Source organism: Protobothrops mucrosquamatus, unplaced genomic scaffold (assembly GCF_001527695.2).
Source record: "Protobothrops mucrosquamatus isolate PMUCROS unplaced genomic scaffold, P.Mucros_1.0 scaffold269, whole genome shotgun sequence".
NCBI lineage: Eukaryota > Metazoa > Chordata > Lepidosauria > Squamata > Viperidae > Protobothrops > Protobothrops mucrosquamatus.
This window is the reverse complement of record NW_015386614.1, coordinates 27,156-53,518: the sequence shown is the minus strand read 5'-3', so window position 1 is coordinate 53,518 and position 26,363 is coordinate 27,156. Positions and strand designations below refer to the sequence as shown.

General features: G+C 35.2%; 2 protein-coding genes across 4 annotated transcripts in view; one reads left to right on the top strand and one right to left on the bottom strand.

The window, feature by feature from the left end:
- Nucleotides 1-2,227: 2,227 nt before the first annotated feature.
- CCDC103 (coiled-coil domain containing 103) lies at nucleotides 2,228-7,598 on the bottom strand. 3 transcript variants are annotated; one of them, XM_029283900.1, is made up of 4 exons: nucleotides 7,453-7,598; nucleotides 5,191-5,351; nucleotides 3,227-3,359; nucleotides 2,228-2,761 (listed from the first exon to the last, which is right to left on the bottom strand). In XM_029283900.1, the coding sequence occupies exons 2-4, from the start codon at nucleotides 5,316-5,318 to the stop codon at nucleotides 2,285-2,287; spliced, it is 738 nt and encodes a 245-aa protein (XP_029139733.1). In that variant the 5' UTR covers nucleotides 5,319-5,351; nucleotides 7,453-7,598; the 3' UTR covers nucleotides 2,228-2,284. The 3 variants fall into 3 exon arrangements, with proteins under 3 accessions (XP_029139733.1, XP_015670126.1, XP_029139732.1); XM_015814640.2 differs by having other exon boundaries at nucleotides 5,191-5,336; XM_029283899.1 differs by lacking the exon at nucleotides 7,453-7,598 and having other exon boundaries at nucleotides 5,191-5,583.
- A 289-nt stretch (nucleotides 7,599-7,887) lies between these two features.
- The window catches only part of EFTUD2 (elongation factor Tu GTP binding domain containing 2), a 35,680-nt gene continuing 17,204 nt past the window's right edge, over nucleotides 7,888-26,363 (top strand). Inside the window, exons 1-14 of the mRNA XM_015814625.1 lie at nucleotides 7,888-7,919; nucleotides 8,959-9,073; nucleotides 9,410-9,575; nucleotides 10,264-10,342; nucleotides 11,155-11,230; nucleotides 11,978-12,043; nucleotides 12,623-12,658; nucleotides 14,099-14,189; nucleotides 16,341-16,423; nucleotides 17,786-17,952; nucleotides 18,360-18,484; nucleotides 21,691-21,754; nucleotides 23,246-23,336; nucleotides 25,640-25,775. Of these exons, the coding sequence (XP_015670111.1) occupies nucleotides 8,969-9,073; nucleotides 9,410-9,575; nucleotides 10,264-10,342; nucleotides 11,155-11,230; nucleotides 11,978-12,043; nucleotides 12,623-12,658; nucleotides 14,099-14,189; nucleotides 16,341-16,423; nucleotides 17,786-17,952; nucleotides 18,360-18,484; nucleotides 21,691-21,754; nucleotides 23,246-23,336; nucleotides 25,640-25,775 (1,285 nt within the window). The 5' untranslated portion in view covers nucleotides 7,888-7,919; nucleotides 8,959-8,968. The remainder of the gene's footprint in view (nucleotides 7,920-8,958; nucleotides 9,074-9,409; nucleotides 9,576-10,263; nucleotides 10,343-11,154; nucleotides 11,231-11,977; nucleotides 12,044-12,622; nucleotides 12,659-14,098; nucleotides 14,190-16,340; nucleotides 16,424-17,785; nucleotides 17,953-18,359; nucleotides 18,485-21,690; nucleotides 21,755-23,245; nucleotides 23,337-25,639; nucleotides 25,776-26,363) is intronic.

Here is a 26,363-nt window from a genome sequence, read left to right as displayed (position 1 = left end):
TATAGTATACTCTAGATACAACTTCATAACGTATCAAATTATATAATTGTTAATCACAATTACGATGACTTAGAGCAGTTGTAATGTAGATAGCCTTTTAATGGCTGAATTTTTTACAATTTCTTTCATGGAACACCAAGGGATCTAGAGATTGAGACAATGATACAAGTGAATCTGGTAGAATCATGTTTTTGTTTTGTTTTGTTTTGTTTTTGCTTTGAGTGTGAGTGTTGTAATTTGAATTGAAACCAAAGCCTGGCTGGGTAGCTGTAAGGAAAATCCAAGGAACTCCTGAACTAGATAAAAAAAACATATGCACTTTGGCATAATATAACATTCCTCTTACAGCTCATCTGCTTATGTTCATCTGATAATGCTAAGCCCCAAAGTCTGATCTTCTTAGTTGAAACTTGTATATGCTATTATGTTTTCTGCTACTTTCACAATAATATCTTTTTATAATGCCATTTCTACTTCAGTGTACACAAGATGATACCAGACCAAACAATTTGACCACTTAATAACAGCAATTTTCTTAACAATGCATAGTCTGCATATTAATCTTTAATAAAGTAATGAAGATGAATACAAATGAAGAGCTATAGGTACTCTCAGCTTGCTAAGGCCTCTCTGGTATCTGTGGCAACTTTGATGGGAAGGATGAAAGAGAATACATAGGGTGTTCTGATCCAAACAAGAGATTTGCTTTATTCCTGTTTGTCACAGACATATTAACTCCAAAGATGGTTAATATTCAGATTATTTATTATTCAGGAATCTCTAAACAATAACTCACAGTTAAGAAGAGTTCTTCTGAGGCACGTATCATAATCTGTCTGTTCTTGTGGTGTAAAAAATTAAAGGTAGATTCACCCCATGTTCGTATGGAGCAAAGGATCCTGTGGCCATACTACACAAAACTTTACATGCTGGCATGTAGCCAGGAAATCCTGTCATAAAACATTGAACTCCCTCCCAATGGCTAGTTAAGACATAGAATTGACCAATTAGAACACAGATATAACCATGTAACAACTAAACTACATTTCCCAGAAGGCTACCCTTAAGGGGACACCATTTTAACCCTTAAAATGCTACTTGCTCTACACACAGTTTTCTAAGCTAAATATATGCTCTGGCCAGAGTTACATACTGGTCCAGCACATAGGGTAAAGATTAAGTAGAAAGTACTATATACTGTAGGTCAGTGGTGGCGAACCTATGGCACGGGTGCCAGAGGCAGCACTCAGGGCCCTCTCTGTGGGCACGCGTGCCGTCGCCCCAGTCCTAGACCTTCAGCTGGGTTTTATAAAACCTTTTCGCTTTAGGCCTGCGCTGCTGTGTACAAAAAAAAAGAGGTTCAATCAATCAATCAATTTCAACTTCTCGCCGGAAAAAAAAAGATCTCGCAAAGTTGTAATTGATTGATTAAACTTTTTAGTCCCACCCAGTCTGCCGTTACCACCGCAGCCACGCCCACCCAATGGGCCACACCCACCCGGCACCCGACGATGCATAAGTGGGTTTTGGGTTGCAGTTTGGGCCCTCGGTCTCTAAAAGGTTCGCCATCACTGCTGTAGGTTCTAGATATATGACAGTTCCATCTGATACCATGATCCAAAACAATTTCTTTAAAATTTCCTTTCAAAATGTTTTATTGCTTTGCTGGGAATAATACAGTTTTTAAAATTGTTCTCTATCAAGACTAAGTTAGTTGAAATCTCACCTAATATTGTATCAAGTTAATATTAGCCTGGAAATATAATACTATTTTTGCTATGACAGAATATGTCAGAATATTGCAGATACTCAAAAGCTTGCTTCCAAACAGTTAATTGGAGTATTGCTATGGTGAGCATCTAGAAATAGAACAGACAAGCAATCTATCATACCGTCGCTGATACCATGTAGCTCTAAAGAATAAAGTGCATTCTCTCAAAATGCCTTAATAACAACCTGTTTATGATAATACTTGCTTTCAGGTTCTTCAATCTGAACGGAAAGTTCTTCTCTATGATTTCAGCTGAGTTGCTTGCTATGCTTACCTATTAAGTCAAAAAAACCTTTAAATAAATATGCTCAAAGATGCCAATATCCGAGTTGTCAGTAGTGCCTTTGATACTTCAAGGACTAAGCCTTGTAACTAAAGCAGAAAATCAAGATGTGTGATACGAAATATGACAAATACTCAAAAAACAAATAATGCATACATTTAAACTGATAAGTTGATATAACATTTTATTGCAATAGAGACAAAAAGCAAGAGGCGAGCACTAGTATAAACTCAAGAATTGATTGAGGACGTTTGGTAAAGGTTCATCAGTTTTAGCATTTTTTTTTTAGTTTCTTTACCTGCTTGACAATGGATTTGAGTAGTGTCTGTACCATCTTCATTTGAAATCTGTTGAATTTCAGAAAAATTGTCAAGGCCAATTTCTATTTTTTGCAATTTTTCAAATAACTGCCTGCAGTTTTCTTTCTCTATCTCACTCAGAAGTTCAATGTTTAGTCCAAAACGTTTCGTGCCTGATAAATTCTCCAAGATATCCAAGATAAAATTGCAGTCTTTGATGCAAGCATTTTGGTTCAGCACCACTAGAAATTCACCCAAGAGGCCAAAAGCAAGATCTATTTGGAAGATGCGGCCCAAGTTTTGGGATCCAAGTTGGAGGAGGAGGAGATAGCGATCTTGATTATTTTTCATACATCTGCGCCAATCTCTGTAGAACTCTGCAGAAGTTTCAGGCAGGCGTTCCAATTCCTAGAGAATTTTTAAAAATGACATAATCCCATCACCTAGATATTATTGTACTTTCCAGCTCCACAATTAAGAACTCAGCTTCTTCATTTTTAAAATATTAATTACATATTATATGGAAACTGAAATTTAAGCAGGGCTGGTAGAAACTGATTTTTTAAAACAAAACAATGGCACAATATATTAATTAATGATGAGCAATCAAAAGTAGAAAAAACCCAAAAGGAGAAAAGCAGAATACAAAAGCATCATCTCTTAAAAATTATATGCTCTCACTGTACATTTTTGGGTATAATTCTTCAACAAAACAATACAAATTAGGAAGATGGATAGGATAGGAAAATAATAATTCCATAGTATTATTAGATTTATTCAAATATTAAGAAAACAATCTTCTACTTCCTAAATAAAATAAAACAGATTTAATTTAAAAAAAATATTTTGGCTCATAGACAGATTTACTCTTACCTGAGGCAAGTCTATCTTACTCTCTTGTTTATGATTTGCTTTAACTGCACAAGAGTTCCACAACACATTCCTGCCACTTCCCATTTTATCCTTTTGCTCCAGAGGTTTCAAATGGGAGGCTAGAACAATATCTCTGCAGACAGAATGGAGGAAGATTTTAGAGACATTTCAGATAATCATTTCAGCAACAGCAACTTGGTTTAAAGCTACCAAATACTCATTTCATCTAATTATTAAAGAAATAGGAAAGTTATATCATGCATCTTGCCTCGTCTCTTAACTGTTAGTTTATGGGAAAGGCCGCTCTACCTTATAAAATTCTGGATAACAATATACAATAGAGATTGCAACATGTAGGAGGAAAAAGAATGCAGTAAAGAGAACACCTCTGCTTCTTCCAATTTTAACTGGTAACTCTAGCTTCTGTGTTATGTGCTCCAATTGTTGCTTCTTTCTCTGATATATTATGAAAAATAATAGGGGGAAGAGTGATTTAATTGTTAGTTATTTGGCTCCCTTCTCTCAGGTATGCAGAAGTTAAAATTGAAGGTGATGGAAGCTGCACTATATTGCTAACATATATCATAGAAATGAATATCTCTGCAGTCTTGTACTACATTTCCTGCACAAGATAAAACAACTGGACAAGAAAGTCTCCTAGATTGCTTTCTAATGCCTATATTCCATGATTAACATTTAAGTTGCTATTCAATGTAATATATCATCCAACATTCTACATGCAATGAAATAAACATTAAAGAACTACTAATGTTATGAGACATGTATTACTCTCCAGTTTTAACAGACCAATAGGCTACTATAAAATAAACGAATTTTTTCAGCACTAATAGAACAATGGGAAGGCAGCTGAAAAATAACTGTTAATACGGAAATTAACAGAAAAATTCAGATTTTAAAAATAACCAGAGTTTGGGCTCAAAATATACAAGAACCGATTTTATTGGAAACATGGGAGACAATTTGTATTAGAAATGTAAAATTTACTCAAGCCCAAAATTTAAGGGAAAAATTTTATAAAATGTTTTATAGGTGGCATCTGGATCCTCAAAAATTGTCCTACATGTATCCTAATTTACAACCTAAGTGTTGGAGATGTGGAAACTTAGATGCAATCTATTTTCATATTTGGTGGACATGCAGGGAAGTAAAAGCATTTTGGATTAAGATATGGTGGAATATTCAAAATATTTTTAAGAAAAAGATAAAGTTTAAACCGCAGATATTTTTGCTGGGTATTATGGAAGATTTGGATACAAAAGAAATGGACTTGATGTTGAACCTGATAACTGCTGCAAGACTACTAGTAGCTCAATGTTGGAAAACGGAACGTTTGCCCACTATAGAAGAATGGTCATTTAAAGTCTCAAATTTAGCAGAAATGGCCAAGATTTCACAAGAAAGATACATTTCGGTTTGGAGAAGATGGATAGATTATATTGAGAGTAAATATGGGACTAAAAAGTTTCATTTGGTTTTTGGGTGAATCTTAGAGTATTAATGTAGTTTATATGTTATAATAGTTTACTTATTTTTATTTCTAATTATTAATATGATGTTATAATTATTGTGTTTAATAGCAGTATATTTGTTTAAAAGAGAGTTAAAGGATGTTACAGATTTGTTATTTTAATAGTTGATTAATGTTAGATAGAGTATGATTATTGTATTGTTAACCCTGTGATTGGCTCTGGGAAGTGGGGGGGAGGGAGGGGGGAGTGGAAGGGTGGGTTTTGGGGAGGGGGGGAATTATATTGTAAAACTTTTATAAAATTTTCAATAAAAATAAATAAATAACCAGAGTTACAATACTTATATGTAAGTATTATTTAATTATTATATGTTTATAAATTTCCTAAATTCAAAGGAAGTTGCCCTCGTGGTTAATTAAATGTTTTATCCATATTCTGCATCAAATCAATAAAGGAATCTGAAAATCAAGAAACCTGAATTCTTCATAAGATGATACTTTCTGATGCACCGCTCGGAATTTAGCCTCATTTTCTCTCTGGTATTTCTCATCTGAGGCAATAGCTTCTTCCAGCTCTTTCTCCAAAGCATGGAAATCTATCATGCCTTCCACTTTGGAAACCTAAGAAGAACACAGCTACCCAATACATTAGATATTTAATTTGAAAAACTATGTATCTCAAATAATTGCATAAGAAAAAACAATCAGCTTCTTATAAAGCTGGTGAGTGAACTTATTCAGTAAAATCAGTCAAAATAAATAGATTGGTAGATTATAATTTTTTAAGAGTCAGTTCAACCACTATATCCTTGTTAGTAGATTCTGATATATAAGGGATTTTCTATTGAATGCACCCTTCTTTTGGGTCATTTTTTTCTCCAGAAACAAAAATTAAAATAAGCAAGAAAATGCTAAGAGAACACCTATCCAACCTTGACAAATATAAATCACCAGGGTCTGAGAGATTACAACCCAGAGTTCTGAAGGAGCTGGCAGATGTTATCTCAGAACCATTGCACCACATCTTTCAAAAATCCAGGAGCACTGGGGAAATACCTGAGGATTGGAAAAGGGCTGATGTGGTTCCCATCTTCAAGAAAGGGAAAAAAATGGACCCAGGAAACTACAGACCAATCAGTTTAACATCAATACCTGGGAAGATCCTAGAAAAGATAATCAAAAAACAGATCTGCGAATAACTAGAAGCAAACAAAGTTATAACTAGTAGCCAGCATGGATTTGTTAAAAACAGATCATGCCAAACCAATCTTATTTCATTCTTCGACAAAGTGACTAAACTAATAGACCAGCGAAATACTGTGGATGATAGATAGATAGATAGACAGATAGACAGACAGACAACCTTTATTGTCATTTTTTTCCTGTGGGCACAATGGCACACATTAAAAATGAAATTTAGTTGCTTCCTCTCAAAATGTATACATACATAACACATTTAAAACATACTACATACAACATACTTAGATTTCAGTAAGGCATTTGATAAAGTAGACCACAACCTACTCCTTGGTAAGCTAGAAAAAGCTAGAATAGACATCACCACCAGATGGATCTGTAGCTGGCTGGCAAACTGTACTCAAAGAGTAGTCCTCAATGGCACTACATCCACAGTAAGCAATGGGGGTACTACAAGGTTCTGTCTTAGGCCCAGTACTCTTCAATATCTTCATCAATGACTAAGATGAGGGAATTGAAGGGAAACTCATCAAATTTGCAGATGACACCAAACTGACAGGAGTAGCCAACACCCCAGAAGATCTTGACAAACTTGAACAATGGGTCCTATCCAATAAAATGAGTTTCAATGTGGAGAAAAGCAAAGTTTTACATTTAGACAGGAAAAATCAAAGGTACAAGTACAGATTGTGCAAGACCTGGCTTAAAACAGTAACTGTGAGAGGGACCTTGGAGTCCTAGTGGATGATCACTTAACCATGAGCCAGCAATGTGCAGCAGCAACCAAAAAAGCCAATACAATCCTGGGTTGTATAAACAGAGGCATAGAATCAAGACCACGCGAGGTATTCGTACCGCTTTATAAATCCCTAGTAAGACCACACCTGGAATACTGCAGCCAATTTTGGTCACCATATCACAAAAAAGAGTGTTTGGAAAAAATTCAGAAAAGAGTCCTGGAGACTAAAAGATATGAAGAACAGCTGCGGGCCTTGAGTTTGGATGGTCTAAAGAAAAGAAGAAATAGGGGTGACATGATAGCAGTATTCCAGTATTTGAGGAGCTGACACAAACAGGGCGTCAAATTATTCTCCAAAGCACCAGAGAGCAGGACAAGAAACAATGATTGCAAACTGATCAAAGAGAGAAGCAACCTAGAATTAAGGAGAAACTTCCTGACAGTGAGGACAATTAACCAGTGGAATAGCTTGCCCCCAGAAATCGTGGGCGCTCCATCATTGGAGATGTTTAAGAAGAGGCTAGACAGTCACTTGTCTGAGATGGTATAAGTTTTCCTGCTTGAGCAGGGGGCTGGACTAGAAGACCTCCAAGGTCCCTTCTATTCTATTCTTGGATCGGGTACTGACGGAAAGGAAGTACGTCAATATAAAAATAGTAAATAAGAAAGCAAGAACATATTCACCAACTCTCCCAGAAAATGGTAAACAAGTCGGCCCGAACTAATAACCTTTTGGCCACTCCATACTCAGTGCCCTCGGATTCTACAGGTTTATGTTTTATTTTACTATCCCATGCATACCGCAAAAACTGTTCTCGATTTCTCTCGCTAACCCGACCGTTACCAAATAGAAGGGAAGATTTTTCCACGTTTGTGGAAACGTGGTTCGATTGTTTCTTTTTCTGCCTGGGCCTCCACTTTCTATAGCAATTAAGCGTCAGTTCGGTTTCCATAACAATTAGAAAACGAAATGGCGAGATGGACCCATAGTGATCGGGGCAGTCTATAATATACGCCTGAGCGCAGTCAATGCTTATGAAAAATTTCAATTTTTCTACGGCCCGAAAAGAATCCAAACCGAATTTCTAATTCTCTCTCACTTTACAGCATCAGACAGAGGGAAAAGTGTGAAAAATCAATCAGGCTGCTAAATGGACAACTTTATCCGGAGGAAATTGAAGGGACTTTTTGTGCCATGGTCGCATCGTGCGCCGGCAAGGGAAACGTCTCGAGCAACGCGCGCTTCCTGAGAAGGAGAACAAAAAGAGGTAAGTGTGTGCGTGCGTTACTATTTCTTGTAAAGCCTTACGATATAAAATAAAATTCTTATTTCTAAAGTAATAAACGGCCGTTAGATTGCACAATGTCTTTCAGTAGGCTTAAAGCACGCGCTTCGTACTTTGAACGAACGTGCTGGAATTCGAATAAGCGGATATGGCAACGCGTAGAGATTTGAGATAACTCTACCTACCGTATGGAAGCTAATGGGAAGACAGATTTAGGGATTTTAAAAAACAAGACTTTGCAGTTTCAAATTGTAGAGAATAAATGTCTATACATCTTAGACAAGATTTTATTGAAACATACGTGCCTGTCTTTATTAATTGCAATACGAAAGAGATTAATATATACTTAATCTTCCTCTGAAATAAAAAGGACTCAACAGTAAAATCACATGCATTAAGATAGACTAGGTTTGTTGTGGAAAATAAAGCTACAGCTACCATGTGAATTCTGATAAGATGCTATTTTTTTGTTTCTTTTTCTTTTTCTAACCTATAACAAAAAGCTATCATATTCTAAAACTGGAACTTGCGACTGACAATTCTGAAAAAGATACTGTTGAATTAGAAGGACTAATACTTAAGAATAATTGTTCTTATTCTGTATAAGGTGAATGCTGTGATGTGAAGACAATTGTGGCTAAAAAGGAGTTGTAGAACTTATACCTGATAATTAAAATCAGGAAGAATTGTGGAAGTTGTTAGGGTTGATGAATAAAAAATACTCTTAGGTTAATACTGAAAGAAAGCTAATGAATTGATAGTTTATAACTGAAAACCTGAAAATAAAATGTGAAACTATAAGCAAGGAATAAGCTATTTAAAGGAGTAGTATTAAATGCTGATAAAATATCAAGCTTGCAATAAAATTAGGGTATCAAGATAATAAATTGAAAAGTATCCCAATATGAATCCTGCAAGCAGGGGTAAGGCACATTAAATAAGTTGCAAAGCAATCAAATATTAAAGTAATATTTTCAGAATACAAACTAGCTCTATTTAATGATTTATTTTTATATTCAAGACCCAGCAACATGGATACAGACTTGTATGATGAATTTGGAAATTATATTGGTCCAGAGCTTGATTCTGATGATGACGATGATGAAATGGGTCGTGAGTCAAAAGATCTTGATGAGGTACTGATTTTATGCTTCTGCTACAAACAATATTTATGCTTAAGATCATCCCTTAGTTTTTTATATGCTTCTGTAATTCAGTTTCTGTAATGAACAGATTAAAGATTAAGCTGTTATTTTGCATCTCTTGGTACTGAAAACAGTGTAAGCCTTAATTTTCAGAGTAGCTGTTAACATGATGCTGAGAAAGTACTTTCTTGTTTGGCAGCATTTTACAAACTATCCAATATGCACATATGTTTGCAAGTTATAACTGAATATAGATATCAGCCCTAAATTCTGTAAGTGGAAGTCTATTATTAATAATTGGCTGAGGGCAATTTGTTTTTGTTTCAGCCTGATGATGATGATGACGACGATGATATGGGAGACCATGATGAAGATCACCCTGGGATGGATGTAGTGTTGCATGAGGATAAGAAATATTATCCAACAGCCGAGGAGGTATATGGTCCAGAAGTAGAAACTATAGTGCAGGAAGAAGATACACAGCCTCTTACAGGTGAGAAATTTAAATGTTGCAACTGGCATAAAAGAACAACTTTTGCTTCTTCAAGAAGTATTAAAATACACTGAGTTTTTTAAAAAGAAAAATAAAACTAAAAAACCTCCTGATACTAAAGAGACATAAATAGAGCTGCTAGATAAATCTTCCTGAACTAAAAAAGTATATGAAATTCTACCACATGTGAAAAACTAGATATCATGGCGAAAGGTTGCTGTATTAACCCATATCGAGATCTGTTTTATATTTATTCTTTTGCACAGAACAGCATATATGGATACTGATATGTAATGCTATATTTTAGTTCTAATATTAACCCTGATCAAGAGATCTGTTTTGTGTTTTTTATTTTGCACAGGACAATATATATGGATGTGATTTGCCATGCTATATTTTAGGCCAGATGTTATACATCAGTGAGAACTAAGACAAATATATTGTTCTGTCTAATGTGCTATTAATTACATTCACTATTTGATATTTGGGAAATATTCCCAGCCTCTTTTTAAGCAAAAAATATATCTTTTTATTTGTCAAGCATAAATCAGAAATCCATGGAATTCAGTTTAAAATTTGTGGCATGTGAAGCATGCATTATTGAATCTTTTCTCACTGATCACTGAGTTAGAAATGCCTTGTTTTCCCGTTAAAGACAGTATTATTTCAATGCTTTCTTTTCCTACAGAACCTATTATTAAACCAGTGAAGACCAAGAAATTTTCCCTCATGGAGCAAACATTGCCAGTTACTGTATATGAAATGGAGTGAGTAGAACTTTGGATTTGTTTGTTTTCCCTCTACTTTTCCCTCCAACTCTTACTACTGTTTTTGCTTCTTTCTGTTCTTTTCTGCACAGCTTCTTTACAAATTGGCCACTAAAAGATTTAGTTGTTACAGTATCCATTTTAATTTGCATTATGTTCTTGTGTTACTGCACTACTCTTCTAAGTATCAGCCCCTTAATCTATTTTATGTAATTATCCTTGCACTCATACATTGTTTTAATGTCTACCCTTTATATTGTACTCATTTTTTGTTTACCAATCATCAGTTCTTTGTCATATGCTAACTCTTTCCTGCTTATCTCAGTATCTGCAGAACTTACAATCAGTACTATAGCAGATTTTATTCCCCACTCTCAATGTTTGCTGCAGGAGGCCAGTAATATGAAAGAGAAATGAGGAAATGCAGAATATTGTCAACATGAATTATAAGTTAAAGTATTAAAAACAAATAAATTTCATTGAATTTTAATTAATATTAATATAGAAAATATTGCTCTCTTCCCATCTCAGTTCAATAGGGCAATAATCTTGCCCTAGTGTACATTTTAATATGAGAAAAACTTTTCCACTTTGTGAAGAGATTTTGGGGAAATATATCCTTATCACTCCAGTATTGGGGGGTTAATTTAAATAGATAACTGCAAAGTATTGATTCTCAAAAACTGATAAGGCTGTAATGATTTCCATCTCTAACAAGGATGAAGTGGGAGATCAATGCATCTGTAAGGAAATTTTCCTTGGCAATGATCATCATTAACAATTTTTTCCTCTCTTTGATCTTTTTCTCTTAGTTTTCTTGCAGATTTGATGGACAACTCAGAATTGATCCGGAATGTTACACTTTGTGGACACCTACACCATGGCAAGGTGAGCATCAATTAAAATGTTCACTCACAGGGTCGGCTAGTTTATTTAATAAAGGTAATAAAGAATCTGTGAAATCATTCTAAGCTTTATTATTCATCATAGAGTTAAATCTGATGTCTCAGGTTTTTAATTAATTTGAAACGAATTGTGTGTTTTTAAATAATTTAGTAAAAGCTTACATTGCTTTTCATAACATTTTGAATATTATGAAAGCTTTTTTTTTTTACTAGAAACAGAGAAAGGGAAAGCTCCTTTTTATTAGACAGATGGACCAATGAAGATACTGTAAACTGGTTTCCTGTACTGTTGAACTTGATGGTCTAAATACTTCCTTCCAACTCTTACAATTATGGGTTTGAGAACAGCTTTTAACATTAGTGGCATACACAGTATGCTTAATAGAAAAGTCTGAAGAGATTTTAATAGGTTTTAATGTTTAATATACCTCTGAAATATATGAAACAAGAATATCCACAGAATATGTGTGTGTGTGTATCTGTGAATGAGTGAGAAAGACAGAGACAGAGAGAGAAAATTGAAAATGATAGTCCCAATAATATCTTGACTTTTTTAACACTCCCCGCTCCCATTCTGCTTAGTTGTTATCCCAGAACGTTGGGTCATCTTGTTTCTAACTGTAAAAAGAGCCATTTAATCAATCATTATATTTCTTGGACGGTGTATTTTAACTAGTTAGCAAATTATTTCTTTTTTCCTTTTCCTTTTTTCCTTTTCTAATGCCTTTAGACTTGTTTTGTGGATTGCCTGGTAGAACAGACACATCCTGAGATCAGGAAGCGATACGACCAGGATGTAAGTTCCATGATGCTGTTTCATTTTTTATGGGAAATTGGTATATGGTAAAGCATATAAAATGTTTTTTATATAAAAAGTATATAAAAGTGATCAATTGTCCAATTACATAATCCATTATAATCCAGGCCTTGGGATTTTTGTACCAGAAGTCACAGGTTCAAGTTTATTCTCTGCCATGGAAATTCGATGGTCATTTTGGGCCCTTCTCTCTCACACAGCACAGTTTCACAAGACTGAGACCTCTTATGTCAGAGGTTCCCAGCCTTTTAGGTACCAGGGACCGGTTACATGGAGAGAGGTTTTTCCGCAGACTGGAGGGGATGGGGTTTTGTAAATTGCCTGCATCCCACAGATGGGGCTTTGCTTGTTTGTGCGGACTGGTTGCTGGCATGCCACGGCCAGGTACCAATCCACAGACCAGGGGTTAGGGACCGCTGTCTTATATGACTTATTGAGGACAGATTGGAAAAGCAGAAGTAAAGAAAGCAATATTTATTGTTACTTAGATGTCTGATGAAAATATTTTGCCTCAGTTAATCCAGTCTGAATGATGCTATTTCTATTTTATTTTTTCAGCTTTGCTATACAGATATTCTATTCACTGAGCAAGAGGTAAGTATATTTAGGTATACATGTTGACTTACGACCTTTTGAAAGTTTTATAGCTGTGATTCTTTTCATCTTGGTGAATGTCTGTAGCTCAGGTGTAAAATGAGGGTGAAGGTTCATTGTCTGAGCTTAGGGGTTAGTTTCCAAATGTTTCATTACCAGGCTAGGTAACATCTTCAGCAGACTTTAGGGATCCCCTAAACTCCACTGAAGATGTTACCTAGCCTGGTAACGAAATGTTCATAAACTAACACAAACTCGGACAACGAACCTTCACCCTCATCTTTTCCTCTTGCATAATGTCCTGAATTAACTGTTTCATTATATTCCTACTATGTCTTGAGGTATTAAAATACTGTATAAAACCAGACAACAATAGATTTTGCTTCAATTCTGACATAAAAATTCTCAGGCAGAATGTCAGTTTTATTCAATATTTCTTTTGTAATAACCTGTCAGGTTATCCCTGTATCTTTATAAAAACCCTTATTGCTGTTAATGTTTCTAAATTTAAAACTAATTATGGAACAAGGAACAGGTAGGTCTTCAGTTGTTACTGGAATATAATTCCCAGTAATCCTAGCTAGTATGGCTATGCAGACTAAGACTGGTGGGAATTTTGTTTCAGCAATATCTTGAATCCTACAGGTTCCCTATCCCAATCCACATTTAGTATTTTTATGCAAATATTTGCATAAGAAAGTTCCATTTATCTCAACAGAACCTCCTGACAATGAGTTCTACAAGTAAACATCTTCCTTTCCCCCCCTTCTGTGTATAAATCTATACATTTCTGTATTTTTTGCTTTCCTTTTTTCCTTAAATTTAAAAATTCCAAATGCTTTTGATCAGGGGTCCCCAACCCCCGGTCCATGGACCGGTACCAGGTCACAGCATGCCAGCAACTGGGCCACACAAACAAGCAAAGCGCCATCCGTGGGATGCAGGCAGCACACAAAACCACACACTTTCTGGTCCAGGGGAAAATCTTTCTCCATGGAACCGGTCCCTGGTGCCAAAAGATTGGGGACCTCTGCTTTAGATTTTCCAGAAAGGCAGATGTTGTAATTTAACATTATTTTGATTGTTCTTTTCTTCACTTTTATTTTGGTTTTTCTTAGGAAAGGGGAATCTGATCTCACCTAGGATGGATAAATATAAGAAAATTCTGGGAGTTTTATTTCCACTCTTATCTATAATACAAAATCTAGAAGAAAAGTTCCAAGTTCTCATAGTGTTATCTACTTTGGGATTCAAGGGTTTTCATGTTCTCAAATACCATACAACATATCTCTAGTTTTATGTTTTAGTGTTATAGTGCCAGACATCAGATTTTTGCTGATTCTCTTGTCATTTCTTCCTATCCACTATACTAAATTGTGATCCTTGGTTTCATATTAAAGAGTTATTTCCATCCCTATCATGATCTTGTTTTCATTTCAGAGGGGTGTTGGGATTAAAAGCACACCAGTGACCATTGTCCTCCCAGACACCAAGGGCAAATCATTTCTCTTCAATATCATGGATACTCCTGGTAAGTTGAATTGTCAAGAGACCTAGAAAACAGCAAAAATTTGGTCTAATAAATTTTTACCCTACTATATTTAAAAATAAAATCTTTTAAAATGGTGGTACATTTGTATATGGCACACAACAACTCAATTTTTTATACTTAAGGACATGCAGTTCTTGATATCTGCATTTTTTTGAAGTTCTGTATTAAATAAATAAATACTTTATATCAGTCATATTCAAACAAGTCTAGTGGGCTACAGTGAATGCAGTGAAATGACAATTTAAACATCTACATAGAAAACACAAAGTACAATAAATAAATGAGTACATTGTTATTATAAAAGTAACTCGAAATTAAATTAGCAAGATTATGAAAATACTTTCTGAAATAATTTGATTTTTAATCATTTCCTAAAATTATTATTAAAGAGATGGTGAGGTTAATTTCTAGTAAAAGGCCGTTCCAAAACAATGGGGCTGCTACAAAAAAGCAGTATTGCCTGGTGTTGGTGTTCTTCACTGTTTCCTACAAGATCTGATAGGCCTGGCCAGTTTAATTGGGAGAAGGCAGTCCTGTAGATATACAGGAGCCAATGCATGCCTTGAAGGTCTTTATAGGTCAATCTCAGCATATTAATTTACACTCAGAAACATAATCAGTTGCAATATTTCTGTTACAAATTGCTAATGTCAGGTATCAATAAGAATGCAGATCACTGCCTTCTGGATCAGTTGTGGTTTCCAAATTTTCTTCCAAGGGCAATCCCATGTAATGTATATTGCAGTAATCCAATCAAATGGTGATGGTTAAATCCTATTGCACCAAATGGGTCACTATTGTTGCACTACCCAAAGCCAGGGAAAGGTCCCCTTAGCTATGGCCTCCACCTGCTCTCCTAGTATAAGCAATAAGTCCAAGAGAACTACCAGATGATGAATATCAGGCACGAAAAATCAGGACCAAATGTGAAGCTCCAATTAAACTTTTGGAATAAAATTGATTTATTACTAGCCATATCTATGCACAAGAATTACTCAACTAATGTTAGCACTGTCTTGATGTAAGATAGGGGACGATGGAATTCAAGGCGTAATCTATTCATGGCTATATAGAGATTCTAGGTTGATTCCTCTTTTGACTCTGCCTCCAGATTCTGCCACTCCTACAATGGATTTGATATTTCTAAGGCAATGCCTTTCCATCCAGAGATACATTGGTATTGAGAGAGAACCCCTTTGTATAAACAGTAACTCTATCTCATTAAAGTTCAACCATAGTCCCATCCAGATCCTTCAAGATTCCAAGCACTGGGACAGGACATTGATAGTCTCCCATACTGCCTGAGCTGGCAATATAAAATTGGGTGCCATCAACATAATTGATACTTCCCCAGACTATTGGATAACTTCACTTAGTGGCTTCATATAGATGTTAAAATTTTAACATCTTTTAAAATGTATTTGGTACAAATGTTTGGATTTCACATGATCATACTATCTCATAATTTTCAGGCTTCTGGACCAGCCTAAAGAAAATGGTGCTACTACTTTGAGACTTGCATTGACTTTAAGGAATTGATTCCTTAAAATAGTGGCATTTTTAAAGGCTAGTTCAGTTTTAATGAATGGCAGAGAGTTATTGTGCTTGGATAAAGTTTGAAAATCTTCAATTTTTCATACAGGCGTAGCCCTATTCATTGGCAATGAAGGTACAATTAACACTGAATGAGACCATTGGTCTCTGTAATTTAACATATCTATCTGCTAAGATGTCCAAGATTTTAAATGTGTGTTTTTTCCTAAGCCTACTTAGGGATATTATAAGTTGTACTTTAGATCTTACTTATATGAAGTCTGCAGGTATTCTACCATAGAGCTACAAATTTCCGTCTACAAGTTCAAGCCAATTCCTTCTTATTGATCCAGGGGAACTTGTTTCCATGAATTTCTGGACACTGAAAATCAGCACTCTTTTATAATATTTTGATGTCAACAGTATTCTCTGTTTTCACTGTGGGATGTAAAAAATGCTTTTGACTTCTAATGTTCAAAGCTTTGAAGCACAATAGATTGATTTCTCATGTTCTAATTAACCTCATTTCCTAAGCAAAAAATATGTACTGATTTTCCATTTTTTAATTGTGTTTTTCGTATTTTTTAACTCTTAAAGGCCATGTAAACTTCTCTGATGAGGTCACAGCAGGCCTTCGCATTTCTGACGGTGTGGTACTTTTCATTGATGCAGCTGAGGGGGTAAGTATGTGTGTTCTCTTAGGCTGCAATTTTTTCCATTGGAAAAGACACACTATTGCAGATAAACAAGTACAGGTAGTCCTTATCTTACCATCTCAATTAAGCCCCACATTTCTGTTGCTAAGTGAGACATTTGTTAAGTGAGTCTTGCCCCATTTTATGACTTTTTTGCCACAGTTGTTAAGTGGATCATTGCAATTGTTAAGTTAGCAACATGTTTGTTAAGAGAATCTGGCATCCTCATTTACTTCCTTTTCAGAAAGTGATCACATGACCCCAGGACACCAACTGTCCTAAGTATGAGTCAGACGTCAAACATCTGAATTTTGATCACATGACCATGGGAATGCTGTAATGGTTGTAAATGTGAAAAGTGGTCACTTTTTTCATTGATGTTGTAACTTTCTATATGAACTGTTGTAAGTCGAGGACTAGCTGTACACAGATTGTCTAGACAGAAAGGAAGTTCTTTTGTTAAAAATTATAACCAGCACAGCTATTTCTTTCCAAATTCTGAAAGAAGGATGTTTACAGCCTAAATGATTGTACAAAATGAAAAGGAGAAGCAGAGTTATTGTTTCAAATATCTACTCAGATCAGGAAAAGAAACATGTTATATTTACCGTTCCCAAACTATCATGGTGCACTGGGGCACTGCAGTGAACTCACAAAAGTGCCACAGGATTGTAAACTTTCAGCTTGAGATATAGTCGTTCACAATTTTGAACTAGGGCACTAAGAAAAAATTACTAAGACGTTAAGGGTATCTTGAGCCAAGAAAGTCTGAACCATTTGAATTACATTAATAAAATTTACATGGATTTTTTAAGTAATCAGGCATTTGAGCCTCAAGATGGTTTCTAAAATCTTTATTCTCACAATTTCAAGGAAAGACTACAGAGCCAAGTGTCTTTCTTCCTCTTCCTATTGAGTTGTTTGAATTGGTAGCTCAATCTGTTAAACATGAGGTTTTATCCAAGCGTAAAGATTGCCCAGTGCAGAAATAGAAAAGATTATACAAATACGGGTAGCTTTTTTTTGTAAGGGCATCCTTCTGACTTTTTTCTCTGTGTTTGCATAGGCTTAGGTGTCAGTGTACTATAAAATATAATGCACTACAATTACATTATTTACTGGCTGACTTTTTATGTGGCATAGAGATTTATGTTGTGAAAAGTCATTGTCTGTTACAATGAACAGCTTTATTTTAATATTTATATTAGATTGATAGATACTTAGATTAGACAAGCAAGCTTACAGTTGAGCATACTTGTTATGTAGGCTGCTCCTCTATCAGATAAGGTTCACTGTTTTATTCTGCAAGTCCTTCTTAATGCCCTTATCTATTATGTCTCCCTTTAGGTCATGCTCAACACTGAGCGGTTAATCAAGCATGCAGTGCAGGAAAGATTGGCAGTGACAGTGTGTATTAACAAGATTGACCGGCTGATATTAGAACTGAAGCTGCCACCTACTGATGCCTATTATAAGCTGCGGCACATAGTGGATGAAGTCAATGGGTTAATCAGGTATAGAAATGAGACTGCTGGTAATAGATAATGCTTGAATCCTGCTGCCTCAACATTTAATACAGTTATCAATTCAGAACATCAAGCTTCCTTAAACATCAAACTTTTTAAATGTTGAATTTGGGAAGGCTCTATTTTATAATATGTTATTTTTAAAAAATAATATATGATTTTAAAATTACACCTAGAATGTAATTCATTTTATGCTCATATAATTTTACTTCTTATTGCTGTAAACATTGTTTTTACATCTCAGTTTCATTGATTAAAATTTGTCTCTTAGTTGGCAGCTTGATATTAATTAATTCAAAATAAAAAGCTTTTGGCAAAAGCTTTAATGTAGGTTCATATTTATCTTACTGTTTCTCTTGATGAAGTTGATTGATTTTATATTTTCTTGTTTTCAGCATGTATTCCACAGATGAAAACCTGATCCTTTCACCTCTTTTGGGCAATGTCTGTTTTGCCAGCTCTCAGTATAGCATTTGTTTCACACTGGGTTCCTTTGCCAAGATATATGCTGACATGTATGGTAAGTGTTGGACAAAATAACTGTCAAGTATGTTAAGATATCCTCTTATCCAAAAGTCCAATTGCAAAATCCAGATGTTCTTTATCCAAGTAAGTATTTGTTACATTTTTATTTTTTCAGTTTTGATGTGTGGATTGTCTGTATGTACAGTATTTAGATTTACCAGTTGGAAATTTTGCATCACACTCAACAAGCTCCGCAATAGAGGACTTCTATTGATAATAGAGCTGTATAGCTTAAGGTAGCAGAGACAGGAATCTGATTTGTTTGCTGTTCCGATCATAACTCCTAAAGAAAACTTTATTTGAATAAATAAATAATCCTTGTACGTTCCTCCATTGTCATAAAGTTTAGCACATGTAGATTTTAAAGACTATGGCCTACATTCCTCACTATGATGCTCCCTGAGAAACAGTGTTGAGATTCTGTTCATCACTTAGTGAGCAGTGTGTTCTCAGAAGTTCATCTCTGTATTAAAATTTACAAGGTCTTGCTATTTTATTCAGAATCTTTTAACTAGCTGTCCATCTGTCCATATTTTAAAATGAAAAACAAGTTCCAAAAGCTGCTGAGCAAAGATTTAGGAAATCTTTCAAACTAAAGTTCAGTTGATTACAAAATAATAGAATATTAAATTTTCCAAATGACTTTTGAAGTATTTTTCTTTGTACGTCTGCGCCTTTCTTTATTATCTTTTTCCCCCTTAACTCTTTGCATCCCGTGTGAGAACACCTAAAGAACTATTATTGAATAAGAACTTTTTTAAAAATATATTTTATTGATTTTTTTAAACATAATTGCCATAATATTTGGTAAACAGCATGTTGTCTGGGTTTATATTAAACAATCACTAACAGTTAGTTTCTATAATCTATAATCCACATAATAGCTTTGCTTGATTTTCTCTTCTTCCAATAATATTCTCTTTGCCAACCTTGAATTAATACAATTCTTATTATTTTGATAAGTAACAATTAAGTATAAAGATTTTTCCAACATTTCTACAAATAATAATCACATCCATATAATGCTTCTTTTCTATCTAGTCATTTTGGTTGCCTCATCATAAATCCTGTTTACAATTCTTATTTAAATTTGTTTTCTCCACAGTGTTCAAAACATTCTTACTAGTTCAGATTTTCTCAAAGTTGATTACATTTAAATATTTAAGTCTATTTTCTTTGTACAAGCATCCCAACACTTTTACATTTATCATGTCTTAAAAAAGAAAAAAGAAAAAAGAAAGAATAAGAAAATAGTATACTACTTAAAATACATATCCCTCTTAAACTAATATACATTTATTTCCCAAAATTTTCTGTTCTTTTTAACCATAATTAACCACATGTATAATAAAAATATAAATGTCCTTTATATTAACCATCCCAAACATTTTTACGTTTCTCATATAAAAAAATGAAAGAAGAAAGAAAAAATACTATATTAGAAAAGAACAGAGTAGAGTAGAGTAGAATAGAGCAGAACTGGAAGGGACCTTGGAGGTCTTCTAGTCCAGCCCCCTGCCCAAGCAGGAGAACCTATACTGTCTCAAACAGGTGAATGTCCAGTCTCTTCTTTAAAATCTCCAGTGATGGAGCACCCACAAGTTCTGGAGGCAAGCTGTTCCACTGGTTGATTGTCCTCACTGTCAGGAAGTTTCTCCTTAGTTCCAGGTTGCTTCTCTCTTTGATCAGTTTCCAACCATTGTTTCTCATCCTTCCCTGTTTGGTGAATAACGTGACCCCCCTCTTCTTTGTGGCGGCCCCTCAAATACTGGAATACTGCTATCATGTCTCCCCTATTTCTTCTTTTCTTTAGGCTAGCCAAGCCCAAGCCCCGCAGCCGTTCTTTATATGTTTTAGTCTCCAGGCCTTTACTCATCTTAGTTGCTCTTCTTTGATTTTTTTTTCAAACTCTCAACATCTTTTTTGTGATATGGTGACCAAAATTGGCTGCAGTATTCCAGGTGTGGTATTCTAGGTAGGGTTTTATAAAGTGGTACTAATACTTTGCGTGAACTTGATTCTATGCCTCTGTTTATACAACCCAGGATTGCATTAGCTTTTTTGGGTGCTGCTGAGTCAAGTGATCGTCCACTAGGACTCCAAGGTCCCTCTCACAGTTATTGTTTTTGAGCCAGGTCTCGCCCAATCTGTACTTGTACCTTTGACTTTTCCTGCCTAAATGTAAAACTTTGCTTTTCTCCACATTGAAACTCATTTTGTTGGATAGGGCCTATTGTTCAAGTTTGTCAAGATCTTTTTGGATCCTGAGTTTGTCTTCTGTGCTTCGGGGCGTGAAAACGGGCTGCTGCCACGCTGTAGGGTGCAAAAATGGGCACCATCAGGGGGCTGCAGGGTGCAAAAATGGGGCGCTGCCATGCTACAGGGCACAAAAACGGGCTGCTGTGGTGCTGCAAAGCACAAAAATGGCCACTGCCGTGCTGCGGGGCACAAAAACAGCACTGCGGGCACAAGCCCCGCCCCTTTTGCGGTGCACGCCTGATCGTGGCCCAGTGCACATGTGCATGCACGCATATAAAATGCTTCCCCCTCCCTTTTCCTCCGGTCTGCCAACCAACAAAAGGTGGTGACCTCTGATGTATATGATATGCACATATACAAATATAAGCTCTTGGGCCATTATGATCCTCTGCACCTTCGTATATTGGTCTCTTTTGCCAACCAAACTACACACCTAATTTTCATAGTCTCCCAATTCTGATCAGTAAGCAGCCTTACATTTGGAGTTGTAATACGTGTCTGCTATGTTCAGTTTCAGATAGTAATACAGTATTTCAATTTGTGATGGGTAGAGACAAGCCATTAGTAAAAAAGATTCGAATAGGATGCTTTAAAATATAGACAACACACAGACTTTTAATTCCAGGTTGCTTCCTTCATTAAGGATGAAATATGGTCAGAGTTTACATCCATCATGAAGGATTGCAACTTTTTGTAAATTGCCCAATTGCTTATTGAGGGAGAAATTTCAAGGTAGTCATAAGAAGAATTTGAATTCTATGATATCTTCAGAGTTTTCCTCCTCAAGCAACAGCAGTTCCATTTTCATTGCAGGTCCTCATTAAGTTCTGCTTCATTTTCTCATTACATTAGAGTGGAACAGAGACAGAAACTACTAGAAATTGGCTGTTGTACAGATTGTTAGAACTGAAATGAGATTCGACTTCTTTTTGCTTATTACAGGAGACATCAATTACCAGGAGTTTGCTAAGCGACTATGGGGAGACATCTATTTCAATACCAAGACGTAAGGAGCAGTTATTTTTATTTATCTATTTATTTTATTAGGTTTATATATTGACCAATAAACAATATTAAAAATGATTAAAACATATATAGAAAAAGATAAAACATAGCAGCCCAGAAAATTTTTTAAAAATTGATCAACACAACAACAAATGGGCTTTGTTACACACCTGTGGCCCCAACCTTGAATGCAGAACCAAGTATTCAAGGCTTTACAGAAGGCCAATAGGGACAGGGACAATCTGATCTCAGGGTGGGGGGATGATATTCCAGAGGTTGAGTGCCATGGCAAAAAAAGGCTCTGTTCTGGACCCTGTTGGTTCAACACTCCTTAGTAGATAGAACTGAGTGTATTTCTCCTGGTAGATTGAATTGGGGAATGAAATGAGGGCATTGTTGAGTTTTTGTTTTCCAGTTACTTTAAGACATGGCTATAATGTTCCTAAACATATTGGTACAACACCAGAAGGTAGAAACAATTGGCCAGAGATAGTTTGTGGTATTTTTGCTGACATGGTGAGTAAGTAAGGTGAATGATATCTCGGTCTATGAGGGGAGCAAAGGATTTTCTCTTCTGTAAATGCACATCCCTGCAGAATTGGAATGGAATATATTAATAGAAATAGAAATTGGAACAGAACAGAATAGAATAGAATAGAATTCTTTATTGGCCAAGTGTGATCAGACATATAAGAAATGTGTCTCCCGTGCATAAGCTCACAGTGTACATATAAACAGCAAGTAATGTCATAGACCATAATCATAGTTACAATCAATCATAAGTTACAAACAACAATAAATCATAAGAAACCAATAGGAGAAGATAGTAGGAAAGATGAGAAAAGATGAGAAATAAGATAGTGCTGTGGGAACTAAGTGTTCAGCAGAGTGATGGCATTGGGGAAAAATGTCTAGTTGTTTTGGCATGCAGTGCTCTATAGTAGCGTCCTGAGGGAAGAAGTTGAAATAGATTATGTCCAGGATGTAGATATTTTTCTCAGCCCTTTTTCTGACTCTTGCACTGGAAGGCAGGCTGATTGCAATTGATTTTTCTGCAGTCCTAACTATCCGTTGAAGTCTGTACCTGCCCTGTTTGGTTGCTGTGACAAACCAGACAGTTATTGAGGTATATATATGTGAACAAATGCATTTCTGGTTATCCTGACAAGCAAATCAAACTGCTTTTTCAGATATTCAGAACCTAAGTCATTCCAGGAGAGATTTTGATAGCTGTGGTTGCATTCCACCTTGCATCTAATCTCCAATTTCAGTCATCTGATATTCAAGAGCAATGCATGAGGGGGGGGGAATGAAATTGTAACTATTACGCTGATCGATATGGTTGGGAGATTAAAATGGGGGTATTTTTGAGTTTTGTTTTCCAGTTACTTTGATACATGGCTAGAATGTTCCTAAGGCTCTTAGTACAATACCAAAATAGGATTTTTAACTGTCATGCATGTTCAGTTATGTATAATTTTGTACATTCTAGGAGAAAATTTACTAAAAAAGCACCAACAAGTAGTTCCCAGCGAAGCTTTGTGGAATTCATCCTTGAGCCTCTTTACAAAATACTGGCCCAGGTATGTTCTTAACTCTGGAAAATGTATTCATGTTTTTGTTTGGGAATATTGGAAATATGCGCTATTTTTACAATATGGCAGTCATGTCATTTCAAGAAGAAAGATGGAGCAGAAAAGAAACTTCTCCTTCATTTCCAAGAATAAAACATTTGTGATATTTGCCTCAAGCAGTTGTATACTTTACTTTGATATATGTATTTAAAGCAGCAATATGACAGCCATCTGTCAGCAGTTGTCTGGTTATATCTAGGAAGGAGACTTCCAAAAACCCTTTTAGCTCTGGGATTCTTTATCTGACATCTGACTTGTTTGCATAAACTTCAGAAAATAAAATGTTGTTTTTCTTCCTTAGTTCAAAAACTAATATTGCTTCCTATAGTGAGGGATAAACTAGTGAATAAAAACATTCCAGGAAGAGATTATATATACAAAGCTTTTTAATAAAGCAAGCAGTTAAATGTTCTGATGGAGAATTGTTCTATAGCAGCAGAAAAGACAACCTGCAATGTAGCAAACAAATTTGAGAGGATGCATCAATCTGGGTAGAAGAGGAAATTAGAAGACAGGTTGTTTCTTTTAATGTATTTTTATTTTAAAGCAATTTATAGCCAAAATAAAACTATTCAAATATAAGATACTTTCAAATACATTAAAATTGTTGACAAAAGCATACATTATATTAAATATGCCTGAAAATAATACAGTAAATGTGGTAATCACAGCAATTTAAAAAAAAATATTACAGAATTAAAATGCCTGGGATAAATAACAAGCCTTTTACAAGCACAGACAAGACAATGAAGATAATGCTGGTATACCTCAGTTGGGCTGGCATTATTGTGTCAGAAGACTAATACCGAAAAGGCCTACACCTTATTAGCCACATGTTGCATTTTAGCAGGAAGGGTAGCCAGAGCTGACCCTCTGAAGAGGATTTTGGTATACAAGTTGGAGTGTAAACAAATTTACATTCCTTCAGTTATTTTAGATACTTTATTCCTTTACTTTGTCTCTTCTCAGAAACAAAACTGCTTTTCTTGGTTTTATTAAAAAAACAAAAACACTTACATATATAGGCAGTCCTGGTGTAGCAGCCACAATTGGATTTGGCAACTTGTTGAATTGACGGAGATTGCTTTCTGGCTGAAAACAGAGTGTGTGCATGGACTACCAGTGCAAGTGCATTGCTTCTTATGTATATTTCCCATTGTGTGACTATTTATTCTCTTGTAATCCTTTCCTCTCCAATTTCTCTGCAAGGAGGTGAAAAAGAAAAACAACAGGTCATTATGACATAAATCAGTCACAGTTCCCCTGATTAGCATAAAAGTAAAATCAGACCATATATTAAAGAAAGCTTGACAAGCATGAAGGCAAAGAATGTAAGGCAGTTTCTCTTCTATGGCAGTGTGCCAATTGTTCTGAAACCAGAGCTCCAGTTATATATTTTTATCTTTCCAGTGTTTAGTTATAGATATTCAGTCTGCAGTCAGAAAAAATATCCCTGATTTTTTTTTAAACAGAATATATGCATTGAGCCCAGAAATATATGCAGCAAAGCAAACTGTAGATACACATTAATTATTTGATTCATAACTTTTGAAATATCCAAGAACAACCCAGAACAAATGGGGAAAAAACTATCACACATTGAAATATGTATCATTTTCTTTACAGCTATTCCAACATAAAAAGATTTTCTTATTGATACATGATAGTTTATTTTCTAAAAAAATGCCATCTATGAAACAGTTTCAGAAGAAATTCTTTAACTTGGGCCAAAGAAGAAGCTACTGGTTTCCATTTCATACCTTACTCTACTTTTGATAATTAATCGTTTCATTAATCTTTTATTGTAAATCATTTTCTAAGACCATTTTAGACCAATTAGGAAGTAATATTTTTTTCCATAATGTTTCATAATTTAGAAACAAGACTTTTACATGAATCTGGGAGGTTCAGTACCAGTTTTTCAAAATTTGTCCAGGGTCTACTTGCTTGGGCTTTACTTATGAATTAAAAAGAAATTATCTAAACAGTAAGTGGCATAACCAAGTACAGCTTAGAGGACTTCATTCATCAGTTATCATCTTTAAATTAATAGGTTTTCTGGAACAACAGAAGCCCTTCAGTCTATAATAGTTTATTGGTTCTTGGCTTAGAAAATAAAGTGACAGAAACAAAGAGAGGAAGTATGGGTCATATTCATATTGTCAGTGTAAATCACATAGTCACTCCTTCCAATGAATATAATCTTCACTACTTTCATCTTTCATTTATTGTTCTACATCTATTTTGCACAGGTAGTTGGAGATGTAGATACCACCTTGCCTCGAACTTTGGATGAACTGGGAATTCATCTGACCAAGGAAGAGTTGAAATTAAATATCCGCCCCCTCTTGAGGCTTGTGTGCAAGAAATTTTTTGGAGAGTTCACAGGTAAAATTAATTACATTTTTCCTAACTCCCTAAATCTTCCCAGGCTAAGGATAGCTAAACATGTGTTGCAATAACTATTCAGGGTAACCTGACAAGAGAGCACTAGAGAGAATCCTTGATTTGAGACAAAATAACATAAAACTGTATGAATTAAAGATCAAAGTAACAGAATGAAGAGAAGTGAAACAAGACAAAAATGTTCCCGAGTAAGCTACTTTATTTTTTCTGGACAAAAGAAGAGCAGCTTGTTTTGGATGTAAGCCTATCCCTAATGTTACATAGTGTTTTCAGCTCATTAAGTGCCCTTGGGGCAATCACTTTCTCTCAGCCTAATCTCAGAGTTGTTAGGATAACATGAATTTAACTGGCACATTTCATTTTCATTTCATTTTCATTTTATTCAATTTGTATCCCGCCCTTCTCCCGAAGGACTCAGGGCGGCTCACAACATTTTTAAAAACAAAAACAAACCCACACACCCCACCGAATAAAACCAAATTAAAACCAATATTTTAGAGTTGTGGTAATTAAAATTTCTAAGAAACCCAATTTAAAATCCTCCCTAGGCCAGGCCCGCTTGTTGGAAAA